This window comes from Mobula hypostoma, chromosome 13 (genome assembly GCF_963921235.1).
Source record: "Mobula hypostoma chromosome 13, sMobHyp1.1, whole genome shotgun sequence".
Classification (NCBI taxonomy): Eukaryota; Metazoa; Chordata; class Chondrichthyes; order Myliobatiformes; family Myliobatidae; genus Mobula; species Mobula hypostoma.
In genome coordinates, this window is record NC_086109.1 from 52,111,613 (window position 1) to 52,127,146 (window position 15,534).

A 15,534-nucleotide genomic window follows, 5' to 3' on the forward strand; every position below is an offset into this window, starting at 1 on the left:
GGAAGTTGTTGGGAGTCGATTGTCAAGGATGAGGTTACAGAGTGCCTGGAGGCATTTGACAAGATAGGCAGAACTCAGCATGGATTCCTTAAAGGAAAATCCTGCCTGACAAACCTATTACAATTTTTTGAGGAAATTACAAGTAGGCTGGACAAGGGAGATGCAGTGGATGTTGTATATTTGGATTTTCAGAAGGCCTTTGACAAGGTGCCACATATGAGGCTACTTAACAAGATTAGAGCCCATGAAATTACAGGGACGTTACATATGTGGATAGAGCGTTGGCTGATTGGCAGGAAACAGAGAGTGGGAATAAAGGGATCCTATTCTGGGTTGGCTGCCAGTTACCAGTGGTGTTCCACAGGGGTCCGTGTTGGGGCCGCTTCTTTTTAAGTTGTACATCAACGATTTGGATTATGGAATAGATGGCTTTGTGGCTAAGTTTGCTGACGATACGAAGATAGGTGGAGGGGCCGGTAGTGCTGAGGAAACTGAGAGTCTGCAGAGAGACTTGGATAGATTGGAAGAATGGGCAAAGAAGTGGCAAATGAAATACAATGTTGGAAAGTGTATGGTTATGCACTTTGGCAGAAGAAATAAACGGGCAGACTATTATTTAAATGGGGAAAGAATTCAAAGTTCTGAGATGCAATGGGACTTGGGAGTCCTTGTACAGGATACCCTTAGGGTTAACCTCCAGGTTGAGTCGGTGGTGAAGAAGGAGAATGCAATGTTGGCATTCATTTCTAGAGGAATAGAGTATAGGAGCAGGGATGTGATGTTGAGGCTCTATAAGGCATTGGTGAGACCTTACTTGGAGTACTGTGGGCAGTTTTGGTCTCCTTATTTGAGAAAGGATGTGCTGACATTGGAGAGGGTACAGAGAAGATTCACTAGAATGAACCCAGAAATGAGAGGGTTAACATATGAGGAACGTTTGTCCGCTCTTGGACTGTATTCCTTGGAGTTTAGAAGAATGGGGGGGAGACCTCATAGAAACATTTTGAATGTTGAAAGGCATGGACAGAGTGGATGTGGCAAAGTTGTTTCCCATGATGGGTGAGTCTAGTACGAGAGGGCATGACTTCAGGATTGAAGGGTGCCCATTCAAAACAGAAATGCGAAGAAATTTTTTAGTCAGAGGGTGGTGAATCTATGGAATTTGTTGCCACAGGCAGCAGTGGAGGCGAAGTCATTGTATTTAAGGCAGAGATTGATAGGTATCTGAGTAGCCAGGGCATCAAAGGTTATGGTGAGAAGGCAGGGGAGTGGGACTAAATAGGAGAAAATGGATCAGCTCATGATAAAATGGCAGAGCAGACTCGATGGGCTGAATGGCCTACTTCTGCTCCTTTGTCTTCTGGTCTTATGGAAGTCAAATAAAGTTAAGACATTATTTTTGAACAAAAATCTGCAGGTCCAAGTCCATATATTGTTAAAAGTGGCAACAGGAAGATGAGGTTGCATAGGTCAGGGCTGAAGATATAAGCTTTGGGAAATATTATTATCACTGGTTAGGACACATGGAGGATTGTGCACAGTTCTGGTCACCACACTATTGAAATAATGTGATTGTGATGGAGTGTGCAAGGGAGATTCATCGGGATGTTGTCTGGACTGGAGGACTTTCGTCATGGGGAAGAGATTGGATCAGTTGGGCTTGTTTTTCCTGGAGTGAAGGGGATTCAAGGGTGATCTGACAGAAGTTTACAAATATTATGAGAGGCATGGATAGGAAAGATAGTCAGAACGTTTTGCTCACTGTGGAGTTATCGAAACTAGAAGTATGGATTTAAGGTGAAATTTTAGGGCCAAAGTTCTTTTTTAAACACAGAATTGCTGACAGATGGAAGGGTTCTATCTCGGGTGTTGGTGGAGTAGGGTAAATTCACCAGATTTTAAAGGCATTTCGACAGACACTTAATAGACAAGTCATAGAAGGATATGGTCCTAATGGAGGCATAAATGTCAGCATGGACATGGTGAAACAAAAGACCAATTTCATATACTACAAACTAAGCATTTTTCAGTCCAGTAATTCCATTTATGACAATGCTCCGTGATAGGCTTAGAAGCAGCAGAAGTGATATCTTTAACATACCATCTCTGCAAGCAGTTATGATTCTAAAATACAACTCTTTCCAGTATCACTGATACCGACCCTACGATTTAAGATACCTAAGCACGTAACACAAAACATAGCTACATTTCCATTCCAAGACTTCTGAATTACAACTCCAATCACTTGAGGTGAACCCAAAAAGAATATAAACAATCAATATATCCAATGAACTTTCACTTTTCTATATGGTTCTGTCTATCTCTCCCATCCATGCCTCTCATAGTCTTTACATACTTCTGTCTGATCACCATTCAGTACTGTTCCCAAGGAAAAACAAGATGGAGGGCCTTAACCAGAAACATTGACTGTCTACTTCCTCCCACAGATGCTGCCTCACCTGCTGAGTTCCTCGAGAGTTTTTTCCACTCAGCCTCCTCCTTATTTTAAGATAAATCCAAGTTTTCATAACATTTCAAATAAGAAACAACTTTTATAAATTCCTCTGAAATGCTTACTCTCTAAAGCGCCTACTATGAATTTTTGTGATTGTTGAAGACGCCATTGGACTGCCAACTCCAGAACTGACTGGGGAGCCTTGTGAAACTGGTGTCATACTGTACGGAGAATTCTGGCTTGCAGGAGACAGAGATGTATCACTGGTAACACTCAATCCAATATCTAGAAATAAGAACATTTAAACACAACATTTAAATTCACCACAAAGTTCATTTTAGCAATAAGGCCTATTATGCTTCTTGCTCACAGATTAGTACCTGGGTACATAGACATCCACATCCAGTTTTGAAAATAAATGTGAATGTCAAGTTTTTGCCTATAGCTCGGTTATTTTGGTATTAATTTCAAAGAAGTGTATTACTGAACTGATCTTTCGTTTAGGCTTTTCAACTAAAAGGATTACTTACCGATTCCTTGTGAATTTATTAATGGCCAAGACTATTTAAGCTATTGAACCTCACGCTACAACATACAATCAGTTATGCCCTCGACCTTCACTTAGAAGTACAAGTTATTAAATGAACAATTGTACAATGTTATTGTACAATTAGTTCATGCAAAGTCACAAACAGAAGGGTTGTGTGTGGTGGTAGTAATCTTCTGAAGTGTGTCTATTTCAATGCGAAGAGTATTGTGGGGAAGGCTGATGAACTGAGGGCATGGATTGACGCATGGAATTACGACATTATATCCATTAGTGAAACTTGGCTACAGGAGGGGCAGGACTGGCAGCTTAATGTTCTAGGGTTCCGATGTTTCAGACGTGATAGAGGCAGAGGAATGAAGGGTGGGGGGGGTAGCATTGCAAGTCAGGGAAAATGTTACAGCAGTGCTCAGGCAGGACAGATGCTCAAGGCTTGTCTACCAAGGCCATATGGGTGGAGCTGAGAAACAGGAAAGGTATGACCACATTAATGGGGTTGTATTATAGACCAGCCAATAGTTAGCGAGAATTGGAGGAGCAAATCTGCAGAGAGATAGCAGACAACTGCAGGAAACGTGAAGTTATCCACTTTGGTGGCAAAAATAGGAAAACAGATTATTATCTGAATGGTGGCCGATTAGGAAAAGGGGAGGTGCAACGAGACCTGGGTGTCATTATACACCAGTCATTGAAAGTGGGCATGCAGGTACAGCAGGCGGTGAAAAAGGCGAACGGTATGCTGGCATTTATAGCGAGAGGATTCGAGTACAGGAGCAGGGAGGTACTACTGCAGTTGTACAAGGCCTTGGTGAGACCACACCTGGAGTATTGTGTGCAGTTTTGGTCCCCTAATCTGAGGAAAGACATCTTTGCCATAGAGGGAGTACAAAGAAGGTTCACCAGATTGATTCCTGGGATGGCAGGTCTTTCATATGAAGAAAGACTGGATGAACTGGGCTTGTACTCGTTGGAATTTAGAAGATTGAGGGGGGATCTGATTGAAACGTATAAGATCCTAAAGGGATTGGACAGGCTAGATGCAGGAAGATTGTTCCCGATGTTGGGGAGGTCTAGAACGAGGGGTCACAGTTTGAGGATAGAGGGGAAGCCTTTTAGGACCGAGGTTAGGAAAAACTTCTTCACACAGAGAGTGGTGAATCTGTGGAATTCTCTGCCACAGCAAACTGTTGAGGCCAGTTCATTAGCTATGTTTAAAAGGAAGTTAGATATGGCCCTTGTGGCTACAGGGGTCAGGGGGTATGGAGGGAAGGCTGGGTTCTGAGTTGGATGATCAGCCATGATCATAATAAATGGCGGTGCAGGCTCGAAGGGCCGAATGGCCTACTCCTGCACCTATTTTCTATGTTTCTATGTTTCTATGAAACATAAGTTGTGATAGTAGTGGATTTTAATTTTCCACATATTGATTGGGACTCCCATACTTTTTAAGGTCTAGACGGGTTAGAGTTTGTAAAATGTGTTCAGGAAAGTTTTCTAAATCAATATATAGAGGTACCAACTAGAGAGGATGCAATATTAGATCTCCTATTAGGAAACGTGTTAGGACAGGTGACGGAAGTGTGTGTAGGGGAACACTTTGGTTCCAGTGATCACAACACCATTAGTTTCAACTTGATCATGGATAAAGATAGGTCTGGTCCTCGGGTTGAGGTTCTAAACTGGAAAAAGGCCAAATCTGAAGAAATGAGAAAGGATCTAAAAAGCCTGGATTGGGACAGGATGTGGCAAGGACATGATTGGTAAGTGGGAGGCCTTCGAAGGAGAAATTTTGAGAGTGCAGAGTTCATATGTTTCTGTCAGGATTAAAGGCAAAGTGAGTAAGAATAAGGAACCTTGGCTCTCGAGGGATATTAAACATAGAAACATAGAAACATAGAAAATAGGTGCAGGAGTAGGCCATTCGGCCCTTCGAGCCTGCACCGCCATTTATTATGATCATGGCTGATCATCCAACTCAGAACCCAGCCTTCCCTCCATACCCCCTGACCCCTGTAGCCACAAGGGCCATATCTAACTCCCTCTTAAACATAGCCAATGAACTGGCCTCAACAGTTTGCTGTGGCAGAGAATTCCACAGATTCACCACTCTCTGTATGAAGAAGTTTTTCCTAATCTCGGTCCTAAAAGGCTTCCCCTCTATCCTCAAACTGTGACCCCTCGTTCTGGAACTCCCCAACATCGGGAACAATCTTCCCGCATCTAGCCTGTCCAATCCCTTTAGGATCTTATACGTTTCAATCAGATCCCCCCTCAATCTTCTAAATTCCAACGAGTACAAGCCCAGTTCATCCAGTCTTTCTTCATATGAAAGACCTGCCATCCCAGGAATCAATCTGGTGAACCTTCTTTGTACTCCCTCTATGGCAAAGATGTCTTTCCTCAGATTAGGGGACCAAAACTGCACACAATACTCCAGGTGTGGTCTCACCAAGGCCTTGTATTACAACTGCAGTAGTACCTCCCTGCTCCTGTACTCGAATCCTCTCGCTATAAATGCCAGCATACCGTTCGCCTTTTTCACCGCCTGCTGTACCTGCATGCCCACTTTCAATGACTGGTGTATAATGACACCCAGGTCTCGTTGCACCTCCCCTTTTCCTAATCGGCCACCATTCAGATAATAATCTGTTTTCCTATTTTTGCCACCAAAGTGGATAACTTCACATTTATCCACATTAAATTTCATCTGCCATGAGTTTGCCCACTCACCCAACCTATCCAAGTCACCCTGCATCCTCTTAGCATCCTCCTCACTGCTAACACTGCCACCCAGCTTTGTGTCATCCGCAAACTTGGAGATGCTGCATTTAATTCCCTCATCCAAGTCATTAATATATATTGTAAACAACTGGGGTCCCAGCACTGAGCCTTGCGGTACCCCACTAGTCACCGCCTGCCATTCTGAAAAGGTCCCGTTTATTCCCACTCTTTGCTTCCTGTCTGCTAACCAATTCTCCACCCACACCAATACCTTACCCCCAATACCGTGTGCTTTAAGTTTGCACACTAATCTCCTGTGTGGGACCTTGTCAAAAGCCTTTTGAAAATCCAAATATACCACATCCACTGGTTCTCCCCTATCCACTCTACTAGTTACATCCTCAAAAAATTCTATGAGATTCGTCAGACATGATTTTCCTTTCACAAATCCATGCTGACTTTGTCCGATCATTTCACCGCTTTCCAAATGTGCTGTTATCACATCCTTGATAACTGATTCCAGCAGTTTCCCCACCACCGACGTTAGGCTAACTGGCCTATAATTCCCCGGTTTCTCTCTCCCTCCTTTTTTAAAAAGTGGGGTTACATTAGCCACCCTCCAATCCTCAGGAACTAGTCCAGAATCGAACGAGTTTTGAAAAATTATCACTAATGCATCCACTATTTCTTGGGCTACTTCCTTAAGCACTCTAGGATGCAGACCATCTGGCCCTGGGGATTTATCTGCCTTCAATCCCTTCAATTTAGCTAACTCCACTTCCCTACTAACATGTATTTCACTCAGTTCCTCCATCTCACTGGACCCTCTGTCCCTTACTATTTCTGGAAGATTATTCATGTCCTCCTTAGTGAAGACAGAACCAAAGTAATTATTCAATTGGTCTGCCATGTCCTTGCTCCCCATAATCAATTCACCTGTTTCTGTCTGCAGGGGACCTACATTTGTCTTTACCAGTCTTTTCCTTTTTACATATCTATAAAAGCTTTTACAGCCCGTTTTTATGTTCTCTGCCAGTTTTCTCTCATAATCTTTTTTCCCCTTCCTAATTAAGCCCTTTGTCCTCCTCTGCTGAACTCTGAATTTCTCCCAGTCCTCAGGTGAGCCACTTTCTCTGGCTAATTTGTATGCTACTTCTTTGGTATTGATACTATCCCTAATTTCTCTTGTCAGCCACGGGTGCACTACCTTCCTTGATTTATTCTTTTGCCAAACTGGGATGAACAATTGTTGTAGTTCATCCATGCAACCTTTAAATGCTTGCCATTGCATATCCACCGTCAATCCTTTAAGTGTCATTTGCCAGTCTATCTTAGCTAATTCATGTCTCATACCTTCAAAGTTACCCCTCTGAGTTCAGAACCTTTGTTTCTGAATTAACTATGTCACTCTCCATCTTAATGAAGAATTCCACCATATTATGGTCACTCTTACCCAAGGGGCCTCTCACGACAAGATCGCTAATTAACCCTTCCTCATTGCTCAAAACCCAGTCCAGAATAGCCTGCTCTCTAGTTGGTTCCTCGACATGTTGGTTCAAAAAACCATCCCGCATACATTCCAAGAATATAAGAAAAACAGAGAGATGTATAACATGTATCGGAAACAAGGAGCAAATAAGGTTCTTGAGGAATATAAAAAGTGCAAAAAAACTTAGGAAAGAAATCAGGAGGGCTAAAAGACATGAGGTTGCTTTAGCAGTCAATGTGTAGGATAATCCAAAGAGCTTCTACAGGTATATTAAGAGCAAAAGGATAGCAAGGGATAAAACTGGCCCTCTTGAAGATCAGAGTGGTCGGCTATGTATGCAAACAAAAGAAATGGCGGAGATCTTCCTGGTGAAGGGTTCCGGCCCGAAACGTCGACCGATCTTTTCCACGGATGCTGCCCGACCTGCTGAGTTCCTCCAGCGTGTTGTGAGTGTTGCTTTGACCCCATCATCAGCAGATTATTTTGTGTCTTAAATAGGTTTTTTGCATCTGTATTTACTAAGGAAATTGGCATGGAGTCAATAGAAATAAGGCAAACAAGTAGTGAGGTCATGGAACCTATACAAATTGAAGAGGAGGAGGTGCTTGCTGTCTTGAGGCAAATCAGAGTAGATAAATCCCCAGGACCTGACAGGGTATTCCCTCGGATCTTGAAGGGGACTAGTGTGGAAATTGTAGGGGCCCTGGCAGATATATTTAAAATATCGGTATCCATGGGTGAAGTGCCGGAGGATTGGAGGATAGCCTTGTTTAAAAAAGGCTCAAAAAGTAATCCGGGAAATTATAGGCCGGTAAGTTTGACATTGGTAGTAGGTAAATTATTGGAAGGAGTACTAAGAGATAGGATCTACAAGTATTTGGATAGACAGGGACATGGCTTTGTTTGTGGTAGGTCAAGTTTAACAAATCTATTAAGAGTTTTTCAAGGAGGTTACCAGGAAAGTGGATGTAGGGAAGGCAGTGGATGTTGTCCATATGGACTTCAGTAAGGCCTTTGACAAGGTCCCACATGGGAGGTTAGTTAGGAAGATTCAGTCGCTAGGTATATATGGTGAGGTAGTAAATTGGATTAGACATTGGCACAATAGGAGAAGCCAAAGAGTGGTAGTGGAGGATTACTTCTGAGTGGAGGCCTGTGACTAGTGGTGTGCCACAGGGATCAGTGCTGGGTCCATTGTTATTTGTCATCTATAGCAATGATCTGGATAATAATGTGGTAAATTGGATTAGGAAATCTGCTGAGTATACAAAGATTGGAGGAGTAGTGGACAGAGAGGAAGGTTCTAAAAGCTTGCAGAGGGATTTGGACCAGCTGGAAAAATGGGCTGAAAAATGGCAGATGGAGTTTAATACAGACAAGTGCGAGGTATTGTACTGTGGAAGGACAAACCAAGGTAGAACATACAGGGTAAATGGTAAGGCACTGAGGAGCGTAGTAGAACAGAGGGATCTGGGAATACAGATACAAAATTCCCTAAAAGTGGCGTCACAGGTAGATAGGGTCGTAAAGAAAGTTTTTGGTACATTGGCCTTTATAAATCAAAGTATTGAGTATAGGAGTTGGAATGTTAGGTGAGGTTGTATAAGACATTGGTGAGGCCAAATTTGGAGTTTGTGTGCAGTTTTGGTCACCTAATTACAGGAAGGATATTAATTAGGTTGAAAGAGTGCAGAGAAGGTTTACAAGGATGTTGCCGGGACTTGAGAAACTCAGTTACAGAGAAAGGTTGAATAGGTTAGGAGTTTATTCCCTGGAGTGTAGAAGAATGAGGGGAGATTTGATAGAGGTACATTAAATTATGATGGGTATAGATAGAGTGAATAAGCAGGCTTTTTCCACTGAGGCTAGCGGAGAAAAAACCAGAGGACATGGGTTAAGGGTGAAGGGGGAAAAGTTTGAAGGGAACATTGGGCGGGGGGGTTCTTCACACAGAGAGTGGTGGGAGTGTGGAATGAGCTACCAGATAAAGTGGTAAATGCAGACTCACTTTTAACATTTAAGAAAAACTTAGGACAGGTACACGGATAAGAGGTGTATGGAGGGATATGGTCCAGGTGCAGGTCAGTGGGACTAGGCAGAAAAATGGTTCGGCACAGCCAAGAAGGGCCAAAAGGCCTGTTTCTGTGCTGTAATGTTTCTATGGTTTTATATATTTTGGGCAGCAGCAGTGGTTCTTAAGGCTGCCACCTCACTGGCTTACCATCATTTTTGGAGACAAAAGATCATTTTCTTTATTTTGGAAGTTATCTTTACAATTCTGTGACCCAGCTCTCAAATTTATTACCAGATCAAAAGGATTTTCCCCCTCTTTTCTATGTTGGAGTCAATGCCTGTATGGAGACCAACTGTTCTTATTTAATAATTAATAGTTAAGGACAGACCAAGAACTGAACATATGATGTGAGCTTTTTTTAATTTTGAAGTAAAATAAAAATAAGAACTGAAATCCAAAATTAAGTCTTGTATTTATGCATTACTGCAGAGAAAGATCACTTTGCAAAATATGGTTCAAATTCCAACCAATTACCAGGTTTAGAGAATGAAGTGATTTTCCTTTTAATTTCAATGACTGACTGAAGAAATACTTCATCAGAAAATAATAAGTTTTTAATAAGCTACCAGATGGATAAAAGTTTCTTTATAGAAAAAGTTAAAATTTGGTTTAGTTATTTTTTTAAACCAAAGTAAGTTTCAAAGATTCAATGGTGTAGCAACTGCTAATAAAAACCTCCTTCACATCAACTCATCAGACATATATATGTGAACCAATCAGACAAGTGCTACATCATTCAATAATAATTGCTGTTGGTCAAAGTGCTTATTTGAGGACAGCTTAAGAAAAAATAATGTAACTCCATTATAAAATTTCCAATTGCCTAGACATGGGTACTCAATGATTGAACAGCTCTCAATTCAGTTTGCCGGCCCTTACATTTGCAAAGAGATGAGTCAGATTCAGATTTTTTTCTGATTCAGATTTATTTATCGCATGAACATGAAAACAGAGTAAAAAGTGTTGTTTGGATTAACCGCACCCTGAAGTCCAGGCTTGAACTCCAGGCGCACTGACTCATTGACCCTCTTGCCTCCTGCTTTCAGGGGGACACTCTGAACTGTGACAGAACATCCAAGGATGTCCTTTGTCACCCATTCACATTGCTGGCCTGGGTGCAGTGTGGAGGCTTATGTGCTTTGTCCCATGTCCACGTCGCTGGGCTTCAAGTGCAGAGCCGAGGCCTAAACTCTGGATGTCCTTTGTCACCCACACCATTGTCCCTTGAGGGCAGAGCAGATGCATAGACATAGATGTCCTTCATTCTAACCATAGAAAGGGTGCAGAGGAGATTTACAAGGATGTTGCCTGGATTGGGGAGCATGCCTTATAAGAATAGGTTGAGTGAACTCAGCCTTTTCTCCTTGGATCGACGGAGGATGAGAGGTGACCTGCTAGAGGTGTGTAAGATGATGAGAGGCATTGATCATGTGGATAGTCAGAGGTTTTTCCCCAGGGCTGAAATGGCTAGCACAAGAGGGCATAGCTTTACGGTGAGTGGAAGTAGGTACAGATGTCAGGGGTAAGTTTTTTTATGCAGAGCGGTGAGTGTGTGGAATGGGCTGCTGGCGGCAGTGGAGGAGGCAGAAATGATAGGGTCTTTTGAGAGACTCCTGGATAGGTACTTGGAGCTTAGAAAACCAGAGGGCTATGGGTAAGCCTAGGTAGTTCTAAGGTAAGGACATGTTTGGAACAGCTTTGTGGGCCGAAGGGCCTGTATTGTGCTGTAGGGGTGTATGGAGTGTCTCTGGTGCAGAACACGTCGCGTCCTTTTCAAGGCGGTTAGTCCACCTTTGGTCTGCACCTGGCACTCAGCTCTCACCTGTGGCCCCCATAGCTGTTTGCATGCGACAGCTGCCACACCCCGGGCGACGGCTTCGACAAGCCGGCTAAACCAGGTGCGGATAGCCCACAGGTCTCAAACCTTCAGTGAGATAGGGAGTTGTCTATCCCAGCATGTGAAGACAGACTCCGGCAGATTGAGTGGACGAGACCAATGGAAGGTCCAACGGTCAAGAAGGCGGTCTCTGCAAGCGTTGTGGAATGTGTAGAGCAGGACTAGACACAGAATACGCCCCGGTCATCCACTGCGTCTAGTCCCATCTCCAGCCGTCTTGACTCTGTCTTGCCACTGGATCCAGATGGGAATTGGGAAGAGAGAGTGAGGTTGACACTGCGCAACTCTCCCTCACTTAAATCCAAATCACGCGCTAGTCTCGACACCATCATAATGGTGTCGAGGTCCTTATCAACGTTGACGATGGACGAACACATTGTGCTGTAGGTTTTCTATGTTTCTATCCCACCTACACACTGCTGGCCTTTGAATGTGGAGTGGAGGCCTAGGCTCCAGACTGTCTTTCATCAGCCGTCCACATCATTGGCTTTCAAGCACAGAGTGGAAACCTGAACTCCTGATGTCCTTTGACTCAAGCTTCTGGTCAAGATGTGAACATTGGACAATCTCTAACACTCAAAAAGCAGCTACATATTGTGGAAGGCATTTAAATACCAGTAAGAATGTCAATGGTGCATGGAAATGTACCCGAAGAGATAGCTAACCACAAAAAAGCAGATGATCAAAAGAAAATATTAATTCACTCCATTTGTAAGGACTTGCCTTCTTGAGAAACCACTTCCTGTGTTAATTTTGGTTCCTCCTGAAAACTTAGCTGCACATCACCTTGTTCCTCTGACCCCACAATTGTTGGCTCTATCGAAAATCTGTTTTTCTTCTCCTCTCTTTCCTTCAATATAATCTGTGTGCAGTGAAATAAAAAGAATTTTAACATGTTGATTGGAAAATGAAGGAGAACTGCAATTTAAAATTGCTGCATTAAATAGGGAACTAAAACATATATATATATCACTATTTTAAACATATATGTGCCTTTTAAATCCATTTAAAGAAATGGTTTTGCATTTTTTCTGTTTAAACCTTTGTACTTGTTTGTTGAAACAAAGGATGGCCAAGCCTTCACTGAAAGCTACAGCTTAGTCAAAAATGGAATTTGTACCGGTTTATCTTGGACTTTACCTCCCTCAGAAAGATGGGCCACTCAGTTTTCACAAGCCATCCCAAAAATACACTAATCTGCATATCCATATTCAAACATTATTTAAGGAAAATATATAATTAGTAATGATTTACTTAGTAAATATATAATATTTAGGAGTCAGCCAATATAACTCATTCATAACAGTCTTTGTCTTTCTTTATCAAAGCCAAATTACATTAAAAATTTAGATGGAATTGATGCTGCTGGTGATGGTGCTTGCGTTAATTTTTCATCCTCAATTTTACGAAATCTGTTCTAGATTGTGGTTACGCTTCACCAAAACTAAAATTTCCACAGTCAAGACTGAGACTTAATTCTTTCACCATGCATTAATTATACAGGACAACAATTCTTTTCTAAAGTGTAGCTTCCTCAAAATTTTGTTGTGGTTATGATAGACCACTTGAAGCTGAACACAAATATAATGCATTTAATTGCATAATTGTGATGACACTTTGCAACAGTTCAACTAAGCTAAAAGTGTTTTGTTGATGATTTTCATTTGTACTCAGTGTCTGAGGCTTTTCACTTAATAATCAGCCAGCATCGATGGATTCCAGTTGCCTTGATACTGTTTCACCATGACTGCAATGTCCTCGTGAAACTTTTCATCATGCTTGTCAATGAGAGCATCACGATTTGCAGGAAAAGTCTAAATGGGAATGCAACAAATGTGAGGAGCCCAGGCTTTGTCTTAGTCACCAATTTTACACACAAAGTGGAGCTCATAGGCTTTCTTAATAAGAGGAGTCATGCTCCGTCTTTGAGATTTAAGCGTACACTCACCACAAATATAACAGAAAGTATCACGGCTGTTGCAACATTGGCTAGACATTTTGCTATCACAAATACTCCTAAAAAACACAACTATTTTATTATAATGAGTACACATAATATGCTTTGCACATGAAGCATGTGCATTAATGTGATTGAAAACCAATATACATGTAAATGTCCGCATAGAACGGTGTGTGCATGATGCTTCACAGGCCTTTCTAAAGCCTGTCCTGCCATGTAGCATCCACCCTGCCTAAGCATGCCTGGACAAGATAGAAAACCCTTCAGCTTATATTGTGGACAACATTTCAACTGACCTGAATTTTGAAATAAGAAAAAGAGGCAATTACAACAAAATGGTGCATGATTAGAAAATTGCATGGTGATTTTCATGATTAGCAGCCCAAGATCCATAAGATACATGCAAAAGTATTCAGGAAGCAAAACCTTTGTTGTCTTGTGCTATCTGATCAAATAGTTACCTTTTTAAGAGCAGTTGGACGTTTTGTTTTTGGAATCTCCCTTTCCTTTCCTCTTTTTATCCTTGGGGCACCAGAATCCAATGGATTATGAAATCCGATAAATTGCTGATTAGGTAAGTTTTTCATGCTTCCACAATCTTTGACAGAAAGAAGTGCTGTTGTACCAACTGCAAAAATGGAGAATAAAACATTTTATTAGTAGAATACTGGCAGGGCACCATGGTATTGCTGGTAGTGTAGCAGTTACAGCAATGCTATTGGGCCATTAGAATTGGCAGTTCAATTCTGGTACTGGCTGTAAGGAGTTTGTACATTCTCCCTGCGACTGCATGAGATTGTTCCAGGTGCTCTAGTTTCCTCCCACATTCCAAAGACGTACCAACTAGTAGGTTAATTGGTCATTGTAAATTGTCCTGTGATTTAGGGTTAGGGTCAGCTCATTGGGCTGGAAGCACCTCTTCTGTGCTGTATCTCTAAATAAATAAATGTATCAATACTAAGAGTTAGGAGTGAGATCTCAGGACTGGAAGACCAATGTCTGTGAAATGATTTTATCAAATACTTAGGAAAACAAGATCTTTAAAAGATGGAAGTTAAGCTACCTGGGAATGCGATTCAGTTAAATGTCAGCACAATGTCACAGGCTGAAGGGTCTGTATTGTGCTGTAATGTTCTATGTGATCTGTCAGTGTATAATCTCCTGGACCTTATGGCTTTCAATCTGGTCCTTTTTTTTGTTACCCTACCACCCAAGGGGACACATCATTCACACAAATTGATATCGGATTCTGATACTGGCTCAATAGAACTCCTCAATTTTTGTAATAGTGGCTGAGGAACACGGTTAGGGTTTATTCTAGGTCCAATTTACGTCAAAGGTAGTGAAAGTGTTTATTCCCTATAAAGGTATTTGACTGTCATTAGCAGTAACATCAATAATATATCCAGTTTACGGGCAAAATTAGGCACACAAGTAGTATAACAATGAAGTTTACCGGAGTATGTCAGTGGTTTTGTATTAGTCATTTGCCTTGCTTTCATGGCTTGTTGCTGTTTCTCTAGTGCAGCTAACATGTCACCAAGATCCAGTTGCACAGGAGCTTTACTCTTCCTCCCTGCTGCCTTATTCAGAGCCTCCTTGAGAAAATGCAAAACATGAAAAAGACCACAGCATAAAATACCTCTGACATTAAATGAATGTTTTGGGATACACAAATGTATTATTTCTTTCATGAAGTTAATCAGATAATTTAAAAAAATACACAACCTTCATATGAGCTCCATCACAGTGCAAGACTTTTATAACCACAAAGTTAATCCAACAGAGTGATTTGAGTTACCTGATTCAAGTAACTTAATCGAGTAAGATTAAGTTATGGGTGCCAAAATTTACCTAATTAAATCATGAGCTGCATTTCAGTGTTTTCTAACTTAAGCTTTGGCTGTTGTATTATTTAAAACATCTGAGTAAATATATCTTCAAACTCTAAAGAAACTTCTAAAATGTTACTGACCTGGAGTTTTTTTTGCTCCATGCTAATCTCTGAATACTCCCGAGCAGTGGCAAGTGCTGCAGCCAATGCTTTTTTCCTTTGACTTTTAGCACGTTTTGGAATAGCTGTAGTTATTGGAATTGGTGTCTGCACTATATTGATTGGAGAAGTTTCTGGGAGATCACCCAACTAGGGAAATGCAAAATTAACAAACAATAATAAACATCAAAATTCCTCATTTACTTCATGGATCAGAAAGCAGTAAAATACCATCACCAATCTCCTACAAAATGGTAGACGTTTCTGCCCCACTTTGATTCCAGAATCAGATTTATTATTACTGGCATGTGTCGTGAAATTTGTTAGCTTAGCAGCAGTAGTACCATGCAATGTATAACATAGAAAGAAAAAAGTAAATCAACTACAGGACACATGTA

At 41.5% G+C, this 15,534-nt stretch overlaps 1 protein-coding gene across 7 annotated transcripts in view; it reads right to left on the reverse strand.

Annotated features, from left to right (window-relative positions):
- The window catches only part of secisbp2l (SECIS binding protein 2-like), a 200,206-nt gene that overhangs the window by 23,057 nt on the left and 161,615 nt on the right, over positions 1 to 15,534 (reverse strand). For 6 of the 7 annotated variants that reach the window (XM_063065700.1, XM_063065703.1, XM_063065702.1 and 3 more), the window contains 5 exons: positions 15,119 to 15,286; positions 14,600 to 14,741; positions 13,605 to 13,771; positions 11,907 to 12,045; positions 2,578 to 2,740 (listed from right to left, as the gene is read on the reverse strand). In XM_063065700.1, the coding sequence (XP_062921770.1) occupies positions 2,578 to 2,740; positions 11,907 to 12,045; positions 13,605 to 13,771; positions 14,600 to 14,741; positions 15,119 to 15,286 (779 nt within the window). The remainder of the gene's footprint in view (positions 1 to 2,577; positions 2,741 to 11,906; positions 12,046 to 13,604; positions 13,772 to 14,599; positions 14,742 to 15,118; positions 15,287 to 15,534) is intronic. The other variant, XM_063065698.1, reaches the window with a different exon arrangement.